General features: G+C 36.1%; 1 protein-coding gene across 1 annotated transcript; it reads left to right on the forward strand.

Annotated features, from left to right (window-relative positions):
* Positions 1 to 307: 307 nt before the first annotated feature.
* On the forward strand, positions 308 to 11,322 carry LOC134804633 (N(G),N(G)-dimethylarginine dimethylaminohydrolase 1). Its single transcript, XM_063777740.1, has 5 exons — positions 308 to 639; positions 2,295 to 2,397; positions 5,133 to 5,230; positions 8,858 to 9,085; positions 9,591 to 11,322. Exons 1-5 carry the CDS (start codon positions 376 to 378, stop codon positions 9,696 to 9,698), a joined length of 801 nt encoding a protein of 266 aa, XP_063633810.1. The 5' UTR covers positions 308 to 375; the 3' UTR covers positions 9,699 to 11,322.
* The last annotated feature ends 12,577 nt before the right edge of the window (positions 11,323 to 23,899 follow it).

Below are 23,899 nucleotides of genomic sequence, written 5' to 3' on the forward strand. Positions count from 1 at the left end.
GAGAGAGGCAATACGTCGAACAAGGTTAGCAGTAGGCCCTCTGTAAAATAGTATAGTATAGGCAGTATAGCTATAGCATCCCTGCATCCCTCCAACCAAGACTCCAAGTGTTTCGTCTCGTTCCGATGAACGCCGTAGGGAAATTTGTAGAGACGAAGTTAAAATAAATATCTCCCTTTTGTAATAAATTATCTTTATCCAGCAGAAAAATCCGCGTCCTGCTATATTGAGTGCTATATCTTTTGGTTTTCGTGCACACGATCTATTAATAGATGTACTTAGGAGGAGTGGAGCGTTAAACTTTTGCCGCTCAACTAGTATATTTTAGTTGACTGGTTCTATTTGAAAGATTAGCCCGTGTGCAAGGCGGTTAGGATGGATTTTAAAATGCACGAATATACTCACGCCGTGGTAGGACGTGTGACGCCGGCACTGCCCGCCACTGACCGGGCCTACTTGAATGATGCGAGGCGCCAACACGAATGCTACCTGCGTCTCCTTAGCGAGCTGAATGTGGAAGTGAAAGAAGTCGACCTGCCAGAATCCTTCCCGCATAATGTGTTCATTGAAGATGTGGCTGTAGTTTGCCATGGAATAGCTTTAATGCCAAAAGGACTGACCACTGCTGAGCAAGTTAAAGTAAATATAATTTTTTTATACACATCTTTATTCACTTTTTTTTTAAGTCTTACAATTAACATTATTAGTAATTTTAGAACTAGATAAAGGGAATACATTGACAATATTATTCAACTTGCTGTGCGAATACTATGAGCATACCTGTATACTTTTTCCTGTATGATATTATCCTTTGACAAGCTATAACCGAAATGTTTGCTATGCTCATGCTGATATCTAATGATTCAATGAGTGCCATGCAAAACATTGTAATTTGAAAAATTTGTCTCACAGTTATCAATCTACTTCTTTTCTTAATATTTTTTTATCATATTGGTCCATTGACCATATTGGTTGTTACCTACAAACATAGACTAGGAATCCTCTAGACCGAGTTTAGAGCAATTATTTCATGCAACCGATGATGCCAAAAATGTGGGGGTGCGCGGGACGAGGTGAGTGAAATCCCATGCTATGATTGCTCCGTTCAAAGACACGGACGTCACACAAAGACACTTTCGTATCCGTAAGTGTGGCAGAGCAGGTAGCGCGACTATGCTAAGTCTGGAGGATGTTTTGTCTGTGCCCACAAAACATTCCCTGTATGAGGATTTAAAATGTGTAAGCCAGAACAAACCAATTGCATCTTTATTGTATTGTACAATGTGAACTGATAATGCTTTGCTCATAGTATACTCTATCACATATGCCTGGAAAGTAGTGTGAGTGGCTGTTAAAAATATAAATCATGTTGCAGCTGTTAAAGTCATAGTAGAGACATGCGAATCCCTGAAACAATCTTACCCATGCCCATGCCACCATATGGAGGCAATATTTATTGTTTTGCCTAAATTTTGGTCTAATTATATTTCACTAGCTTCTGCCTGTGACTTTGTCTGCATAGAATATGTACTTCCATGTCCTACTTCCATAATTAATTCCTCCCCCCTTTTCACTCTCTTAAGGGATGATTTCTGGGATAAAAACTATGCTATATCCTATCCTGTGACTTAAACTATCACTGTACCAAATTTAATTGAAATTAGCTAAGCTGTTTAAGCGTGAAGGGGTGACAGATAGACAGTTACTGCTTTTATAATATTAAGTGGGGATTGCATGGCTTAAGTTTTCAAACTAAACATTGGCAAGAATTGCCATGCTGATACATTATGAAAGACTTAAAATAGCACGCATCTGCAAGAGTAGTTTTTAAAGATAACTTGTAAAATAGCTTTCATCAAGGCACTTTGTGAAAAAACCCCGTTAGAACTAGTTTTAACTTAATGTGTTTCAGAAAACTATTAACAAGTGAAAACTCATTTTGACCAAGCATATATAATATTTTAAGCAATGCTACTGCTGGATAAATTGTCTACTTATGGTCAAATGGCTGTGCTAATCAATGCTGAGATGTACCCAGCTCACAATATTATTTTATTAAAAGAAATGCACACAAATTTGAGTATATTTGTCAGCAAAGATATGTTAACATCTTTGCACCATACTTCATTGTAATAAAGCAAAAAATGTAAACCTCTCTTTGAAGTTGGCTGTATTAGACCTTATCTCATTGCAATATAGATTTGCAAAAGGTCAATTAACAGTGTAAACAATTGTATTTGGGTTGTTGTAACTGGAGTAAGCTATAAAAATTTACAAAATTGATTTTGATTTAGGCTAAGGCGGTGAGACGAGTCTTGGAAAAAGAACTGAATCACACAATCATCGAGTTGACAGACCCGGAAGCTAGAATTGTTGGCTCTGATGTACTTTTCACAGGTGAGATTAAAATACTATTGAATAAATCTGTGTATCCATGGCTATCATAGCAGAACATCAAACATTGCTATTGTACCTAGATTTCTTAGTTTTCTGACTTTATTTAAATGACCACTAGCCTAGTCAGTGAAGCTGGTAGGCCTTGGTTTTGAGTACCAATATTTTTCCACTACAGTGGCAAAGTAATATATGCAAATTTTGAGTTGTTTCCGCATGTTGGATGGTGGAGTTTACTTTTAAGTGATGATTTTGAATGATAAGTATTTCTTCAGGTTAGTGTGGTGAAAAATGTTACTCTATAGCAGTTTGTTTATCCCTCTTGCTTAGAGACCCTCGTTACGCTCAAGATACCACTTTTCAAACCACTCGTTGCGCTCGTGGTTAATTTTTGGGGTTTTTCACTTGCTTGGTTATCAGTTTCAGCACAAGGTTAACAAAAACTTTGCCCCATTTTAAAACTAATAACTATAGGTTTCCTAGCTCTCTAATTTAAAAGCCTACTTTTTTGTATTTCGCACCTTTTTCTAGGGAGAAAAATAATAGTGGACAAAGCTATGTCCGCGTCTGATTGAGGGTCATGTCATGACTAATAGCAGTAAACATAATTAGGTCAATACATTTGTTAACCTTGTACTCTTTTAATTGTTAACATCCAGGTACAGGGTCTTGACAGTAAAATTTTTGGCACAATATAATTTCATCATTTTTATGTCCTAGGAGACAATATTCTGCTAAATATGGATTTAACCTGTTCATGGAAAAGGGTTTAACAAGTTATCCTTCTAAATTTAAAAACATAATATAATTTATAATGATAACAAATAATACTACGAGCTTTGCTGCTACATTTACATAGGGCTGACATTTTTTTTCACTGTGATGGACTTGAGGGTGATGTTGCCCGTATGACTGACATAATAACATTGACGTATATCTGAGGACTACCCTTACGGGCACTAAAAGTGGTATTGGTTCAGCAGTGTCAGCCACGAATTCGAGCCAATCGTGCAGTGTAACGCGACTAGTTGCGACTAGGGTTGCCAACTTTTTTTTGGTGGAATATAGTATTTTCCAGAATAAGGCATCAAAAATATAGTACATTTCAAAAAAATATAGTACTTTTAGATAAAATACTAAACATGAGTGTAATATACGTTTAATCGGAAATATAGTATTTTAGCGTACTATATATTTTTCCAAAAGTATATAGTACAGAGAGCCAAAATATAGTACAATACTATATAATATAGTACAGTTGGCAACCCTAGTTGCGACCAATCGCGCGCGTGCTGCGAACTCATCAACCATCGCGTTCTAGCGGTGTCACACCGCTGTACTGGCCCCATTCATGCCCCATTCTTATTGCCCGTAAGGCCAGTCCTGAGATATACGTCAGTGCATAATAAGCTCTTCCTTAGCTTAAGCTAGGGTTTACAATTCCTATTATAACCACGTCTATTGGGCGACAAGTTTAAATTAACTCCTAATGCACAGCTTGTGAGCCCTTTGCACAGCGCCGTATTCTGCATTGTCCACCAATTAATCCAGCGGAACAATCTTAAATTTGGTATGTGGGCTTAACTTAGACTTTCCCAGGTGTGTATCAATTTTTTTTGCCATACATTCTTTTTCTAGAACAATTAAGACTTGTTTAATTTGTTTAAAACCTGCTCTTATACTAGGCCTAATCCTAGATTTTGATAATGAAAACTACGCTGACCGTCCGTAGTCATAAACGTGATCACAAACAGTACAGACTGACCTCAATTAAATTTTGTGCTATTACAGGTAGTTAAAGTATTTCAAGGCTGTTCAGTTGACCGAATTGTCCTCTATTGACGTAATATGATGTAAATGTGCTTATACAACATTCTATAGTAAAGGGTTACATTACATTGTTATACAATATGTACATGGCACAATTGCTACGGTTATTGATACAGCAGCAGGATCATTTTGATGCTTTGGAATAAAGTCGTCAATGTGTTTTGTAAACTGTAACCCATAAATAATGCTTACTCGGTATTCATGTCTGAACTTTCGTATGGATCTCCATCGACCCAACTGGGTCATACGGAAGGCAGAACATTGTCTCCTGTTAACGGCGGTTTTCATATCTGATACGCGCCGATATGATAACCGCGGTAAGGAGCTTACTGAACCCTCCTAATACTCAGAATAACTACTACTCCCTTTCTCTCTTTAGCCCTTTTCTACACTTTGGGTGTAGGCCTCCTTCATTTTACACCCCTCGTCACGGTTCTGGGCGACCTGGAGCCACTTCGTCCCCGCAGTCCTTTTGATGTCGTCGTCCCAACGCATCTGGGGTCTGCTTAGAGGACGCTCCTCGCTCCCACGGTCGCCACTCGAGTAGTCGGTTACTCCACTAATCGGTCTTACGTGCTATATGACCAGTCCATTCCCACTTAAAACTGGCGTTTACAACATCAGTGAACTACTACTACAGCCATGAAAGCCAAGTCATAACATATATACATCTAGCGACCTTCACCAAGGAGGAGTTTTGGCCGAAGTCTCGGCGGTTCCGCGGCCGGCTCCCTGACACTGCGGGGTTGCGTAATGCATCGCAACCATAATGTGATTTGTAGTGTTTAGTTTTAAAATATATTTTTATAATATGTATGCTAGTTTTAAGGTATGGGCCACTAGTTGCCTGAAATAAAAATTTTCATTTCATTCATAATAAAATTTTCAAAATCTTACTCGTTTTTCAGGTCGTGAGTTCTTCGTGGGCATTACAGAGGCCAGTAACGAGGCCGGCGCTCTCGCTGTCGCAGAGGCTTTCCCGGAGTTTCCCTGTACCCCGATTAAGGTAAATTCGTCTTCTACCGTCCCACGTTTTCGAAAAAAGAATTGCTTTTTCACGCCACTGTTCGGAAATGTGGCAAAAGATGGTCTAAAACCAAGCTGGAAAGTAGGCAATAGCTGTAGCACCTGAACCACCACTACTACAATGTTTCATTGTTATCATCATCTGTCATTGGTGAAGGTTCGCTACAGCAATGAGTATCATTTAAAACATAAAAATCAATAAAAGGTCTTTTTTGGCGCAACTTTTTCGTTCAATAATAAAATTAGGTTATTTATAGGACCAATTTATTGTTAAAAAAAAAGAAATGTCAAAACCATTCAGTTAATTTTTTTTTAACAATTATCCATTAATTTCACGCTTAAGGCGTTTTTTACTTTTGTAGCTGTTTGTGTTTTTTTTTAACAAAAACGGTTCTATGTTTAGAGTCGGTTTGAAGCAAATAACAGAAAAACGCCTCTTAAAAGTGATAAAAAAAGTAAAAAAGGCGGGATCTGAAAATACTTACTGAATTGGATAGTGTAAATTGTGTTTGACTAAAAAATACAAGAAACACGTATAAAACACGCTCGCTATAAAAATTAGTTCTTCTAGTGAAGAAAATGATATTCTTACGCTGACCCCTACCGAAATTCAAGAGACAGCACAGGCAGTGGCTAGTAATTTGCTACCAGAGAAATCGCGGGCTAGTACTTATAGTTATGAAAATGTTTTCTTCTTTCCTCGCAGTAGTCGTGAAAAGCACTATGTAATGCCTCGGCCGGAAACGCTAAAGATGGACTCGTATTATTTGAGGGCCTCCACTAACGTGTCGGCCCTCAAACGACTCGTCCATCTTTTAGCGGTTTTCCGTCCTCTCCTACAATGTACTATAGTATTTTTCAAACACAAAAGGAATGGTGGCATGTCATTTTTTTCATTCTATGCCTTTAACGTTTTTTTATAAATAAAAATTAGCTTGAATTTCAAAGGGAAAAATAATATACAAGGGGTAACAAAAGTAGTGGGGATCCGTTTAAAGGCATATTCAGTATCGTCATAGAGAAATATAGGGCTACAAATATAATGACCACCAAAAAATACTTTGGTACCCTAAATAAAAAAATCATGCTTACCAAAAAAAATTACTGAACACCAAAAAAATAAGGCCTAAAAATACAAAAGTACCACCATTTTAATTACGACTGCACTTCAAATTGTATTCAAATACCAAATATATTGAATGTACACCAAAAATCATTAATGATCACCAAATCTTGAAGACCAAATTAATGCGATATTTTCACCTAAATAAACCACTATGATTACCAAAAAATGTATACATATTACCACATAAAGTAAACTGATGCCAAAATTACTAGCCCCTCCCGCTCAACCCCCCGTAGCCCGCACCGCATACCTAGTATACCTACCTAACCTAATCTACTTTTCTAGTAGCATTTCGTTATGCTACTAGAAAAGTAAGTTACACTGCTATCAGTTAAGTGGGTTAGGTTAGGTTAGCACTGCGACCCTTACAGAAACGAAATGGTACTAGAAAAGTAGGTTAGGTTTAGTTTCAACTGCTACCCATACAGATACGAAACGCTACTAGAAAAGTGGGTTAGGTTAGGTTTGAACTGCGACCCTTACAGAATAGAAATGCTACTAGAAAAGTGGGTTAGGTTAGGTTTGAACTGCGACCCATACAGAAACGAAATGCTACTAGAAAAGTGGGTTAGGTTAGGTTTGAACTGCGACCCTTGCAGAAAAGAAATGCTACTAGAAAAGTGGGTTAGGTTAGGTTTGAACTGCGACCCTTACAGAAACAAAATGCTACTAGAAAACTGGGTTAGGTTAGGTTCGAACTGCGACTGTTACAGAAATAAAATGCTACTAGAAAAAGGTGACGAAGTGGATTAATTAATTTAATAGGATAACGATATATTATTAAATATTTGCACATTTTTAATTAAAATGTGGTAAATTTATTGTGATCATTTACTATTTTTGCGTTTACAATGATTATTTTGGAGTCATTTGCTTTAGTAGGATAGCAAGATTTAAAAATTTGGTTATCATTTTACATTAAAATGGAGTTCTTATTTTGGTGGTCATTTACTATTTTTGGGTTTACAATGATTATTTTGGTGTCATTTTCTTTAATAGGATAGCAAGATGTAAAAATTTGGTTATCATTTCACATTAAAATGGGGTTTGAAATTTGGTAATCATGAACTATTTTTGGGTTAATAATGATTAGTTTGGTGTCATTTCCTTTAAAAGGATAGTAAAATGTAATAAAATTGGTAATCATTTCACATTAAAATGGTGTTATAATTTTGGTGATCATTCATGATTTTAGGGTGGTAAAATAGATTTTTTTGGTATTAAATTTTACTAAATCTGGTGATCAGTTAAATAGCAGCCGAAATATAGTAAGAATAGAGTGCTCACTCCATACATCAGTTTTGTTACCAAAACGACTATTATTTTCGCAGTCGACATCTAGCATCGAGTAACGGAATTATCAGTACCGCTACTCGATACTAGAATTCTCTAGTGTCGCGACTCACGAAAATTGTATTGAACAACAATTTATAACTAATATTAAAAGCAGAAGTCGAAGAAAATAGAGTTCCGATTAATCCGGTTATAATATTAGCTGAAAATTGTTGAGCATTAGACTTCTCGGTCGGTGCTACATCTATTGTCAAGTAGCAGTACTGATAATTCCGCTACTCGATGCTAGATGTCGACTACGAAAATAATAGTCGTTTTGGTACTAAAACTGAAGTATGGAGTGAGCACTCTATGTATTTTTTAGTGTTCCGTACAAAACTTTGTTCACGGAACACTTATGGGATCACTTCGGTCTTGTTTCTCTATGGTATCGTGATCTGATTAGGAAAAGTAGAAGAAATAAATTTTTGACTCGAAAATTATTTAGCCTTTCCCGGTTCACAAACTATCTCCATACTAAATATTAGGTAGGTATCTTATTCGGTTCAGCGCTTTAAGCGTGAAGAGGTAATTAACAGACAGACAGAGCTACTGACGCATTTCTATATAGGGATTTCGATAACGGAATTTTTAAGTAAAAACTTAAGACGAAACAGGAGCTGAGTTTTAAATATTTTAGGTAAATATACCCGTCTCGCTAACGGAAGCGGCACCTAAAAGTAGTGCGATAAGGACAAGGCGAAAAATCCTGCGTAAAAATCTCAAAAATCGAGGTTTCGTACTCCTCTGTTTCCTCCTCCAAAACTTAACCAATCGTAACCAAATTTGGAAATCTAAATGATTATGAAATTATCTGTGTCGGACCGTTTTGCTTTTTTGGCTAATTGATATCAGTTTTGAATGCCACGCCTCTCATTGCGGCATAGTCAATTAGGCCATTTTGGCCATTTTTGAAAGGCTCTAGCGCCTTTAAAATCAAAAATATCAAAAAAATCAAAACGGTGCGACACAGATATTGACAATATTAATCTGTGTTGAAAAAATCATTGTTCTAGCTTCAAAAACCACGGAGGAAAACGAGGAGTACGTTTGTATGGAGAAATGACCACTCCCGTTGGCTCTTAATTATGGATATCCTTAATTAAATAAAATTTCATATGACGGTAAATATCAAGTTCGATATTTCAGGTAACAAAGGGAGCGCATCACCTTAAAAAGTACGTGACGGTAGCAGGCCCCGATATACTCTGCGTCGGTAATAGCAAGGAGGCCAAAGAGCTCCTCAAGCGGATGGAAAGAGAGGCCAATTTTGCTTATCAAACACTGACGGTGCCTGAGGACGACGCCGCTAATTGCCTTTACGTGAATGGTACGCTCATTCACAGGGCAATTGAAGAAATCCCCGAGTCTTTCAAGGTATCTATTCAAATATAATCTCAACTCTCAATTAATGTTCCTTCGTATATTAAAAGTTGGAATTGTGGAAGTAAGAATTTAAATAAACAGTTAAAAAAGATGCTTTTCATTCATTGGTAATTTAATTTAATTATCGGGGTTTATAGTTGGAGTGAACGCGTTTTGAATGCAACAATGATCGATATTGAGGGATTATAAAGTGATGTTATTGTTATCATCATCGTATATGTAATGTCATGGTCAACATATGATGGAAGTCAAGCAGTGTACAGGTTCACAAAAGCTGGCACGAATGGAATGAACGACACTTTCATTGTATGAGTGACACCTGTATCGGCATTCAGAGCCACCCACATAGATATTTTCATTCACTCATTCATTTCATTAGTGCCAACTCTTATGAATCGACCTGTACTTTACACCTAACTTTACCGCCGTCGCCTGCGCCTTAATGGGTAAAATGTTTCGTTTTATGTGTTTGTTGATTAAACACTACTTGTTCCAGGTGTTTTGTGAAAGAATTGACTTCGCTCGCAGATCCATCTGTTTCTCTGAATTGGCCAAAATCTCCACCGGACTCAGTTCCTGCAGCTTGCTCGTGAGGAAGATATAATCGGCCGCAGCACTGTTACAAGTAATTTAAAACCATTTTACCTGAGCAGAGCCGGAGTACATTGTGCATACCTAGCTAGTATGTAATTACTATTCTATTTAACCATGATAACCAAGTCCCTGTCTCAAGTTACAATTTTACAGTGGACCGTGTAGCTGGTTTATTTGTAAAATTGTGATTTATTAATATAAATAAGTGATCGGGATCAGTCGGAAGGCGGAATACCTCTTAGCTGGCGTAGCGTAAACTACCAAGTGAAAACTAAAATTTGGTATAGAGACCGTGCGTGTTGGAGGGTCTGCCATCTCGTGACCTGAATCGGAAGCGAAAACAATTCACGCTTCTAAGCAGGTGCTGCCCCGTACACTTCACACGCTGGCTCTATTTCGCATAGTATGGTCTGCCATCTAGTGGCTTAAATCTAAAAATGGAAACTTGACATAATGCTTCGCACCTATGAATAGGGGGCTTCTGTGCTGCCGTCTACAGTAATGTTCATGCACGCCCCCTATTGGCACGCAGCCGCCACTCCCATTTCTATAGTTTTGACATTACATTATAATTAACTATGTATATCCTAGTTCACACAGTGAAACTCTGTGAACTGTGTAATATGGGTAAATGTATAATAAAACGTATAATTTATTGTCCCAATGTAATGTTTAGCATAATTATCTTTTAGTAAAATCGTTATTTTACAAATACCTACTGTAAATTAACTGACGACGTTATTATAACGCTTCTATTTACCCCACTAAAAATTATTGCAATGTCATTTTAAGCTAGGAAAAATAATGCAAAATTAATATAGTTACTGAACCATTCATTAGGACTAATAAATTTGCGTAAAGGTACACCCTGTTTCAATATCTGTCACAAATATGAACGCCGTGCTCTGCGTCCAATAATAAGTGTTCAATATTTTAATAATACCTTCTTTATATAATTCATTGAGTCTGCATCTGAATTTTAGTAGGAACGAGTAACTACTGTATACTTATGGCGTTATTCATAAACGCGTTACCGGTCTGAATTAGCTATGAATCGTTTGTCTTTATCTGTCATTTTGACTTATGTATTTGTAAGAAAGGAATAAAACATAATTTATCTAAATCAGGCCCGTAAAATTATTTGAATAAGGATGTTAGTTTCCATACAGAGTTCTGATTCATCTGCATTATATAGGTTGTAGCACTTTACGTCTATGGCCAAAGATTCCATGATTGAATAAGATGTGTAACGAACTCACTAAGAGTTTTGATCACCGACGCGGAACCTAAACTTTCATTTCATATCATTTATTAATTCTAAAATCATTACCAAAAAAAGAAAATATCGTTGCAAAAAAGATTACCTGTCTTCGCTTTTTACTTGTCATTGGTTAGTGTTATTCTTTTCCGTATCTTGTCCAGTGGGCCCTCGCCGAACCCTAAAAATTAGAATTAGATTTATATGTAAATACTTCTCTTTGCTACTCGCATATGACTATATTGCCGCCTCATACGTGTAGAATTTGGACTGGGTGTGACAGCAATACGATTGCGCGTGAGTGACAAAGACAATATCGGTGACAGCTCTTTATAAAAACCAATTAAGTTTATTTGTATTTCGTATTTAAGAGCCCATCAACGTGCTCACTAGCGCCACTGGTAAATAGTTGTGATTATTTAAAACCGATAGATATTTAAAAAAAGGGGGCCGCTATGAATATTGAATACATTATAATAGTTTTTTCTCAAAAATGGACGGCAAAGTCGACTTTGCCGTTTAAAAAATAGGTCGCGTAGCGCGTAGTTTATGGTCAGTCAAAAATTAAAAAGTTAAAAACATTGCGGTCTCGATTTTGGGACTGCAATGTTGCATACAAATTCCATTATTTGTCGAGTTCCAAACTTTTTAAAACTTGAAATGGCCATATCAAATGAAGGCACAGGCCCATTAAACAGCCAAATAGATGATTAGTACCGCGACTATTTAGCTGTCTCAAATAGGTTGACGTATTTTCGGCAGAAAAATACACTTCTATTTTTTTATAAAAAAAATAAAAAGGCGGCAAAGCTAATTTTTTCAATTGTTTCTACTTTTTTCTGTGAAAATATATACGTAAGAACGTTGCTTTTGTAAAATATTTCTATGATATTTATATTTCTTGCACAATTTTTGAGAAAAGCACTATATATGACTCGGCTGGAAGGCTACTTGCTGGCTTCGGATTCAATTAAACGGACTCCCAAGGTCGTCCGTTTAAAACGAATCCTCAGCCTGCAAGTAGCTACTTCCGAGCCTCGACAATAATGTACTATTACGTTGCTGGATTCGACAATCTATGCGTCCAAAGTTAAAACGACCGTTTTGTTTTGAGTTCATAGATCGACGAATCTATTAGCAACATAAAAACTAGTTTTTCTACTCGTCGACTATAATTCTTGAATTAAGATTTCTTATACCAAACTGCAATTGGGTATTTTTAATGTGTGAGCTCCCACTCAACTATAATATTCATTTCGATGCAGTTTAGTCAACTATAATGAAATTGACCAATCACAGCTCGCCGCGATCAAGAGGACTAAACAAAACCATAGCTCAAATTAATTATTTATTTTAGGTTGTATAGTAGAAACAATTGGTTCATAAGTCAGAAACGCGCATGTGACACCCTTAATATAGCAACATCCATTGACTACGAAAACCACTTAGCGTTGCTTGTTAGTCTCCATAGGCTACGGTGGCCAAAATCAAGAAAAAACTGTCTAAAAATTGAATGTAGCGCGGAGCAAGTACCAGGGCCTCATGAGTTACGAGAAGGTGTCGTTGACCAACCCGCCGTGGGGCGCGGGGCGCGGCGGACGGGTCGCGTACGAATATGAATGACATGAAGGTATCGCGGCTGTTCGCGTATCTTAGCTGGATACTTTTGGTTTGTTTACCTAAATGATTCCTACTAGTTTAATAGTACATTATTGTCGAGGCTCGGAAGTAGCTACTTGCAGGCTGAGGATTCGTTTTAAACGGACGACCTTGGGAGTCCGTTTAATTGAATCCGAAGCCAGCAAGTAGCCTTCCAGCCGAGTCATATATAGTGCTTTTCTCAAAAATGGTGCAAGAAATATAAATATCATAGAAATATTTTACAAAAGCAACTTTCTTACGTATATATTTTCACAGAAAAAAGTAGAAACAATTGAAAAAATTAGCTTTGCCGCCTTTTTATTTTTTTTATAAAAAAATAGAAGTGTATTTTTCTGCCGAAAACACGCCAACCTATTTGAGACAGCTAAATAGTCGCGGTACTAATCATCTGTTTGGCTGTTTAATGGGCCTGTGCCTTCATTTGATATGGCCATTTCAACTTTTAAAAAGTTTGGAACTCGACAAATAACCGAATTTGTATGCAACATTGCAGTCCCAAAATCGAGACTGCAATGTTTTTAACTTTTTAATTTTTGACTGACCATAAACTACGCGCTTCGCAACCTATTTTTTAAACGGCAAAGTCGACTTTGCCGTCCATTTTTGAGAAAAGTATTATTTTTGTTGACGCGTAGAAAAAGTATTGTATACAATAGTGATATAATCAAACTTTTCAATCTCGTACCTTACTTAGACAACTCAGCAAGCTTCGTTGTCTAAACACAGTACTCGACTGAAAAGCTCTCTATTATATCACGATTGTATAAAATACTATTGATGTATTCAAAAGGTACTGAAATACAAAATACAGTACATAGTAACCCCCTTTTTTAAATATCTTTCGTTAAATTTTAATAATTACAATTATTTACCAGTGGCGCTAGTGAGCACTTGATGGGCTCTTAATAATGATACCTTTGCTCTCACATACTTTTAAGGTTTTAAGTGCACAAATGCATTATCTTCCTATACTGACTATACCTCGTGGAAATTAAGTCATCATTTATGTATAATGTTAGTTATACAATTTCATTAACGTTATTATGAAATCCATTCCCTTAGCTTGAAGACTGATATCGCTATTCCACTTATAAAATGCCTTCAAAGCACTTGACACTGTTGGATGAATAAGGTAACTAACTATAGGGGCAACGAACGCGTTGTACAGATCTAGTGCATAATTATTTTCCATCGTATTTTCACGGAAACGTACGAACGTGTCTTGCTATTTCAGTCGGTCTCGGTACAAAAAGTACTGAGGTTGTCTGAAATAAGTCAGTTCAGATAGGTAAGAAACTAAGAAGTAATTATATTATTATCATCGTTGATGTGCTTGAATGTTCCGCTGCGTTCGAATGATTTGCATTACTCTCATTATTGAGTAAAAATTACACACTTGAACTAAACTTAGCGTAGTGCTTTGGGACGACTTGGACGCATTCTACCCCAAATGGTGGCAAAATGCCGATGACAGGGACGAGTGGACAAAAAATACCGCGCATCTAACTAATGTACTGTCTGATGTAATTGATCTTAAAAGCATGCGAGTGTTACATTGCTGAATTCTTAGGTACAGTAAAGGTATATAATTATGGCCACAAATAAAGTGCCAGAAATATGTATAGGTTACCCTTACTGACCATACAGGTAGTGTACAGTACATATTTTTGTCCGTGGCGATATTTAATATCTTGACTGTACAACCAATTCAACCGATCAATCGAATACTACAATGTAATGATAAAATTCTGTGTCGCCTTTGCGTTCGCTACTGAAATAAGTACGCTGGACTATGAACAGTAAAAAATATACGAAAATTAGTAAAACACTAAAAACAAATGCGCTTCCTTGCCTCTACTGGTTAAAGTTGTGTATAACATTCCTTTACCCAATTTCCAATATAACCCCAGCATTCCTAATTAGTTTTTACATTAAGACTTACCGAATCTCAAGAGAATCTCTTTTATTAGGTACATGTGTATATTATATTAAACAAAAAGAAAAATCGATCTGAAATAAAACCTAATTTATTTAGTCTAAACGTTCTTTTACATTCCTTTCTTGTACCATGCTAACCATGCAGTTAAGACGGGCATGTTTGTGTGAGTTTTTTTAAATATATGAGTATAACAATCGGACTGTACACATACCCCCTATTATTGAATTGTTGTAAATGACTAATATTATGGTTTTATTATATGTATCACATTATGTTAAGATGAATCTCATAAATGTACTTGTTACGGACCTATTTAATAAAACGTCGGCAACTCACAAGGGTGTAATATAAGCCCGAATATTCCAGTTTCATAGATTTTTATAAATGGAATACCAAAACTAATTGAGTTGGCGTCCCTGTCAACCCTGATTGACTTCGTAGACCGTATTCGAAGACCTGTTGATAAAAAATAGATGTCAGTGAAATTCAGTTAATAAAGTTTACGTATTATAAAACATTTATTTATTATTAAAATATCAATGTCAACTTAATATATGTTTTTAATATTATTATTGTTAATTATGTTTAAATTGCCTAGGCTATATTAAGTATGATGACCTTATGTAAATTGTGTGTTAGGGTGATATTACACCTGTCCAATTTCTTTGTCCAATATCATTGCGTCTCACTCTCTAATTAAGCAAAATGTGAGACGCTATAGACATAGGACAGGTGGAATACCACCCTTAAATACTTAATTATCACTACAAAGCACAAATTACGGAACTTAGTTCGAATAAATTATGGATTATGGTTATGTTATTTATTTTTATAATTAAGTTACTGTTATGCAGTATTATATTTAATAACCACACATCGTAAATTTTATAGGATTTTTGGTGCAGCGGAGTGGTGTTAACGGAATTGGTATAGATAATTCCAACTGAAATGGTAAGTTAAGGTTAATATTAACGTAATTAACGCTAATTAATCATTAGGGTTGAAATTGTTTCTACCAATTCCGTTGACTCCGCTGTACCGAAAATGCTATAAAATTTACGATGTCGCTTAATAACACCGATAGTTATGAATGTTATGATGTAAGCAAAACTGTATTTATCATAAGTACAAATATCTTTTATTTGCTTACAGCAGTGCTTAGTCATTGAAGAATTGACAGAAAGTGTCTCATGGCACAAAGGTAACCACATTCTGTCACTTCAAACAGGACCTTAGGCTAACGTGTAAGTAATTTGATTGTGCCCGAAATATGACCTTGAAGTCAATTTTACATTGTCTTAACCTTTAAACCACCATAGAACTTTTCATCGAGAGTGCTCGTGTCGCCGGCGGTACTAAATTACACGAAGTTTCGTCTTATTTATCAGTCCGCGGCGAAATGAGCCCGATTTTGTATGTCTTATATATCAGTCTTCGGCGGTTAAAAGGTTACAAGTATCTGTAACTTTGTATTACTCTAAAGCGGCCGTTGAGCTACTTTTAAGAGAACCACTTCGCTGAAACAGATATAAAATGTAGTCATAATATGGCTTCTCAATCTCAACGGAAAGGCCCAGAGTAGACATAACAATTGTTTAAGGTCTTTGCTTGAACCTGCCATCGCAGTGATGTACAGTCGACGTCAAATATATGTTTACACTTTTGCGCCTTTGTAATAAGGCGAAAAATGTAAACATATCTTTGACGTCGACTGTACCAGTACGTTTGTATGAATCAAGTATTACTTAATAATGTATTGCATGTCCTGTTTATGTATCTCCATTAAGATTAATACAATGTATTTATGTCGCTAATTATTTATTATTAGGGAATGTATTCATTATATTTAAATCGCTGTAGCAGTTCTTGATCATAATCGACTTAATTCAATGTGTAGCAAATTAGCAATGTTAATTTTCGTTGAGTGTAAATGTCATAATCATAAAAGTCGTCTAACTTCTATTAAAAATAAAAATATGTTTCATACAAGTTAGACGTTTAAAATAACACTGACAGTCTGGGCTACCAAAATCGCTGACAACTTAGCTTGGTCTAACTATATGGGGTATTCGTTGCTCTCAAAATTAAACTTACGAGTATACCTTTTTTTTCTCTTCTGTTAACTCTAGTTTGCTATATTAATATCCTTATAGTAAGTAAATGGATCCGGGCGTCTGGGCAGCTGACGTGTGCGAACTGTACCATCGCCCGCACTTAACTGTACATCGTTGGACCTTATTTATTTATTTAACATTTTAAATCGGGCAGGCCCATATTACAAATACCTTACATACTAACATATATATGCATTTTATATAAACTTAAAAAACTAAACACTATAGGCGACAAAACGGCGTGGTTCCGTTGAATCGTCTGGTCTTGTGTCGGATTCGGCAGTTTGCCCCGGAACCTCCGGAACACGACACCCTTCGGCCAGAAGTCGCCTTATGCCTTATGTAATATGTTCCGATGTACAGTTAGGAGTGTTGCTGTTTGTACTTATGTTAGCGCTTTGTCCTATGGATGAAATATGCATATTACATTAAATTCGTTGATCGTAGAAGATTTTTGAATCTACAAAAAGTTATTTATTTTATTGTATTGGGTGTTATTATATGATATCTCCTATTTAATTACACAAACGGGTCTACCGCGATATAATTTCATTGTTTTTACCTTTAATTCCCACGTTTCAGCTGAGTTGCACCAGCTGTGGTCACGGAAAGACTGACGTCCCAACAAATGTCAACGGAGATATAGATTTAGTGGTGTTTTATTAATATCTCCGTTGACATTTGTTGGGACGTCAGTCTTTCCGTGACCACAACTGGTGCAACTCAGCTGAAACGTCGGAATTAAAGGTAAAAACAATGAAATTATATCGCGGTAGACCCGTTTGTGTAATTAAATATGTGTACAAAACGCGAGAGTTTAAAGTGTTATGATATCTCCTGTTGAATTGTAACTGCTCTCACTGTATATTTTTAATGTATGGTTGAACTTTGTAGCTAATTTGTACCTACCTACCTACCTACCTATATAATTAAAATAAAGAGACATAAATTATACCATAAGAACTTTTATTTGACCCCTATTAAAGACTCCATAAGAAAGGTAATTGAACGCGAAAGTTGAAGATTGTTGGGAAAGGGCTCAGTTACTTTTTATTTAGTATGTTTAATTTTTTTTAACATCGATAGTTACATTTAATAATTATATTAAGTATAATAATCTTCGAGCAACACCGGCTTCCGACACATCGGAAGGGAGGGGCCCAAGCGATATCTCACTGTACAAATCTTTCGGCCATTTTTCGCGGGGGGAAAGGTGCACACAGTCGTACTTCTCACACACTTACATACAAAATCCAATCTGTAATGACGACACAAATACATAGAAAATGACACACGTCAAAGACAAATCTTGCAAACCTCGATCTCTTTTTGTGTGCTGACGAGTGACAAGTGTCACAACACGCACACTAACACATTTTCGTTGACGTATGTTATTGTATTCTGAGAGATGAGAAGTCGGATTTGTCGCTCGACCGATCCGCAATTTGTACTGAGCGAGCAAAATCGATAAATCCAACAATTACACTCGCGTGCAAAAGTATTGCATCACTTTGCATTTTTTGGTCCGCACCCAATATATTTGTAAACTGGTTAATTTCTCTAAATTATTTTAATGTAATCATGTTCCTTGAAGTTTTAGCTTTACGAAAAGTAAAAAAACATGGAAATCGGCCCAGTATTTTTCAAATTATCGGCATTTTCCCGATTTGTGAGCGGTTTCACGTTATCACGCGCACGAGTTGCGTTACCCTTGACCCTTATAAAACGGGGGTAGAGAAGGGGTTGTTATCAGTCACTTATCAGAAGTCGATCGTTACATATCTCCGCGTATTTTCCCGTGAAAAAGACCTGGAAAAATGGAAACCACTGAAGCTGAAGTCCGCCAAATCATCCAGCCCCTGCAAGCGGGGCGTAGCCAACGTTCATTAGTTGCCGAGCTGAATTTAAGCCAATCTGCAGTTTGCAGAGTTTACCCGAGGTTCCAGGGGACTGGATCCTTTACTTCAAGACCAAGAAGCGGCCGCAGAGAGTGTACATCAGAGAGGGACGACCGCTTCTTTGTCACAACATCTCTCCGAGATCGACACCAGACCAGCATTGCCATCCAGCAGCGTCTGCGTGAGGTACGAGGAGTGGCTGCCAGTGAGTAGACAATAAGAAGAAGACTTAAGAAAGCGAACTTGACACCCAGGAGGCCCGCAGCGGTGCCCAGATTGCTGGCGCGACACCGTACAGCCTAAAGAGAGTTTGCTGAAAATCACAAGGACTGGACCATTGAGCAATGAACCCCAGTTCTCTTCTTGAAAGAGTGCAGAATGTGTTTGAATGGATGTGACAGTAGAAACTATTCCCCGATTCTGGCCCCACCTCTCAGTGGTCACCGATCCTGACCCCAGGGCTGATCCACCGCCCCCGCTGAACCTAAAAAAAAAAAAAAAAAAAAAAAAAAAAACAAATAGCCCCCCATTTGAATTGTTTGCGCTAGGTCTCAGCAGTGTCCGGCGCCTCCTTCAGGTACTTACGAAATACGCTAATTAAACAATACACCTTGCTCACCACGGTAACAATAGGCTTATCGACCCTTTTCTATTGTTCGATCTCGACTCGGGCGCGTTATTGTGTTACCGAGCATACTACCTGGATGGACCCTTCACCCACCGACGTCTTCATTCATGCCTTCTTTATGTGTGTATTATACTGTAGGTATTAGCGATAGGTATTTGCAATAGGTATTAGCGATAGGTATTTGCAATAGGTATTACCGATAGGTATTTGCAAAAGGTACTTATTTGCGATTCATTATCTTATTATCTTACAACCTCTTGGAGCTATTTCGATTTATAAGGAATACAGTTCTAACCTAACCTAACCTAATTAGAATTTACACAAGTAATCCGTCGGTAGCCTAAACTAACCTAAACCTTCTTTTACCAAACCTAACTTGACCAAACCTAACTAAAATCAACCTAACTTCTCATTTCAAACTAACCTGCTTTCACCTGCTTTCACCTAGTCTTCGTTCAAGTTATGTTTTAACCTAAATACCTAAACTTCTTACCTATCCAAACTAAAGCATCCTACATATCGTATACATACTTACCTATATTGTGCATATTGTATTGTGTTATTTTATTTAGTTTTACCTATTTCTAACTCATTATTTTTGTCTGCGATAAATGCAATTCAACCTAATGTAGCCTTTTTTATTCTTAAACTATTCTATCTTCTTAAACTTAGTATAGTAGTAGAAAGTAAACTCGTAGCTACTTGTTTCTTTGTATTATTAAAATAATAACTAGGCGTGTGAGGCATTTCTTGTGCACTTGTTTTCATTGTTATAACAGCTTAATTGCTTTATTGATAGACGTCTATTATATTTTATGCTGACAATGGATTATTATGTGGATATAATTTGGGTTTGAGTACAGGGAGCGTCTGTTTAGATGAACTTGTTGAGACATGTTACTTTGTATGATTTTAAAAAAATAACGAGACGTGTCAACTGGTTTCAACATGATTTAGTCTAATACGTCGGCATTTCTTGTGTGTCGGTATTCATTGTTATAACAGCATAATTGCTTTATTGGTAGACATCTATTATATTTTATACTGACAATGGATTTATTGTTTCCTATTATGCTTTTGAATTTGGGTTTTAGTAAAGAGAGCGTCTGTATTAGATGAACCTGTTGAGACATGATTTGAACGATACTGTATCCTGCTCACTATCACAGTATAAAAGCCGAAGAGAAATGGCTTTGAGTAAGTATTACTGTCGTGGCAGTCCTCTGTATCAGAGCTCCTTGTATCTACTGCAGTATATAGAAATATAGTGTTAATTCAACAGTGAAGTGTTTAAGTGTTTATAGAAAGACCCAACAATGGATGTAAGTATGTCTTTTATTACCGTAACTTACTTTGTTTTGTTTTCACTTGTGTTCTTTGTGTTTTAATTATCAAGATTGTAGACAGTGTGTAAATTATTGTTTTATATTGTTTCAGTTCACTGAAAATACTTTCAAGAACTATTACTACCCGGATGATAATAAAGACGAATCAAGCGATGAAGAGGGTACGCTTGGTCTCAAAGTTAAACAAGCCATCGCAAAGAAACGTTCAGGAAACAATATCGATAGCTTCTTTGAACGACCTAAAAAGCAGTCTAAAGTTGTGAAACGGTCTTCAAATGTGAGCAAAAGTTCACCAGACGGTGTTGCAAACTTGTCATCCGGACAAGACGACGGGGCCTATGCATCACATTTGATTAAAATCGAGATATATGATATGCATAAAATCAAAAACGTCCCACCCATGGAACACTGGAAGCATGCGGACTTCAGATTGAAATATTTTGCGTTGGAAGACGATTTGGAGCTACAAAATACGCGAAATATTATTTATAACATAACAAAGCAATTAGCTTCTAAGGACAGTAGTGTGAAATATTTTATAGATAATAAGAAACAGTGATAGTTATAATTATTAATGATAGTAGTAGCTTAATGATTGTGTTAACGTATTTCTCATTTTTTACCTCTCCTTAAGTACATTTTCCATGTAACAGATTATTTTTATTGTATCACATTACAACAAGTTTTAATTTAATACTTCTCATTTGTAAAGATTACAGTCCCCACTCTTAGAAATCTTATACCTGTAGTCAACTATTTAAATGAAAGAAAGCACTGTATGATTTCTCATTTCATAATGGACTCTTTGAGTTGTGATGTCTACGATCTTGAACTTATCAGACTCTGTGAAGAAATAGAAGAAAATGAAGATCTATGCGAGGCTGCCCGTCTTGTGAGCCAACTACATCGAGAGGCGTAAGTAAAAGTATTCCTGTTCATACATGTTTATAACTCTTAACCAGTACCTGTTTAACAAAGGATGGGTTCCTCCTAACTTGTTGTGACCAGAACTTATTGTTAGGATAAACGTGGGGTGGGAGAGTGCTGGTTATATAAGCGGGGTATCTCGAGTTCATATCATTCAGTGTTTTGGTGCCGTGCTTGTACTGTGATATCCTTTTCCATAATGGTGTTTACTTACTATCATATTGGTCTCACTTTGCCTCGTGATAAGATTGAGGAATTAAGTAAAGAATTTATTTTAGCATATTTTCATAGAAATATAAGAATGTGGTATATATCAAACAAATTACCTCACTCGTTACTGGAAGATTCTGATATTATACCGTATTATACACCATGTGATGGGCATATCAAAAATTCCAAGGGGAATACTCAGTCATCAGATGTGATTGATGGAGTTTTGATGATGCGGGCCTATTGTCAGCAGTGTCGAAAAGACTTACGTTAGTATATACAACCAACCGTTTTAGTAATTATTTTTATTTTATCTGACATTAAGATATTTATGTTTATTATGTATTGTTATAGATCTTCTCAAATAGGACGGGGAGTAAAAAGGACAGCTGCAGTTTTGGAGACCGAAGAATTCTTGGTGAAGAAAAACCGTTCAGCAGCTGCTGAACCTGTAGCATCAATATCATCCGAACCAGTTCCCGATGTCATTGTGAGTACAAATAATAATCATGAAATTGAATGTTCTGTGTGTAATAAGTTTGTTTCTAAAAGATATTTTAAAAATCATTTAAATAGTAATCTTCACAAAAATAATGTTTTAAGGGCTGACATTGAATGGGTTAATGTTCAGTTAATTGAAAATGCTTTTAAGAATAGGGTGGCCACTTACAGAATACTATTAAATGAAAATGTTCACCAACCATTTACTCCCGAATCCATTTTACTAGGAAATAAAGAGAAAATCTTTGCATTATTGGATCGTTCCCTCACTGATCACCATGCTTTAAAAGTAAACTTTATTTTGAATGCGGATTTTACTCAAGAGAGCAAACAAGTAAATAATACATTTGATTTCCAATTATGTAACAATGTAGTTGATGTTAGCAGCGACAAAGATGATATTTTCGAGTCAGTTGTTAAAGATATATTAACAAAATTATTTAACTTTGAGAGAAAAGACAGTGGATGGAGTTTAGTAAAATTTAACTATTTAGATGTCAATGTAAACAAATTTAATCCATTGCGTGGTTCTTCCTATATCGAATTACCACGTGATATTCAGAACAGAAAAGCAGTTATTAATGTAAAAAATAATGATCATGAATGTTTTAGATGGGCTGTATTGTCAGGCTTGTATCCACCTACAAGTCATCGTTCAAACACTGCGAAATCGTATATAGCGCATAAAAATAAATTAAATTTTAGAAATTTAACTTTCCCACTTAAGGTTGGAGATATTCAGAAATTTGAAAAAATGAATGATATAAGTATAAACGTTTTTGGTCTTGAATACAATTCGAAAAGTAAAAAACATGACGTAGTAGGCCCATTACACTTAACAAAGTGCAAAAAAGCTACCCACTTGAATTTATTGTACATATCCAAAGACAGTAAGGGGCATTATTGCTATATCAAAAATTTATCTAGGTTAGTATCTAAACAATTATCAAATACACAGCATGCTGCACATATTTGTGATGGTTGTTTGTCGAACTTTACAACTCGCAACAATTTAATGAATCATCAAAGAAACGATTGTTTCCATGTTTGTACACATTTACCTTCAGAACAGGATAAAAAGAAAAACTGGTTCAATGAAAACGTTTCCTCCAATATACTTACTTTCGATAATTATGAACGTAAATTAAGGGTACCTTTTGTTATTTATGCTGATTTCGAGGCCTTTCTAAACCCGATTCAAACAGGTACAATTAATCCTACTACATCCTCAACAACAAATGTACAAAAACATGAGGTATATAGTTTTGGATACTACATTAAATGTTCTTATAATGATAAATTGTCAGTGTACAGAACATATAAAGGCAAAAATTGCACCCAGGAATTTATGAAGTATATGGAACAAGACTTAAAGGCCATTTGTAGGAGAAATACTTTTGTAAAAACTCCATTGCCTTTATCTAATGCAAATAATGTGCATATTGCTCAGAGTAGTACATGTTATATTTGTGATAAAAAATTAAACGAGGATTCAGTCATTTCCTATAATTACCATACTGGTCTTTATGAAGGAGTGGCACATACATTTTGTTCTGAAAAATACAGGGCACCTAATTTTGTACCTGTATTTTTCCATAATTTGTGTAACTATGATAGTCATTTTATAGTGCATGGACTTGGTTTGGCAGAAGGCGACATTGAACTGATTCCAGAGAACAAAGAGAAATACATTTCATTTTCTAAGAGCTTACAAATAAATAATCGCAC

Source organism: Cydia splendana, chromosome Z (genome assembly GCF_910591565.1).
Source record: "Cydia splendana chromosome Z, ilCydSple1.2, whole genome shotgun sequence".
Lineage (NCBI taxonomy): Eukaryota > Metazoa > Arthropoda > Insecta > Lepidoptera > Tortricidae > Cydia > Cydia splendana.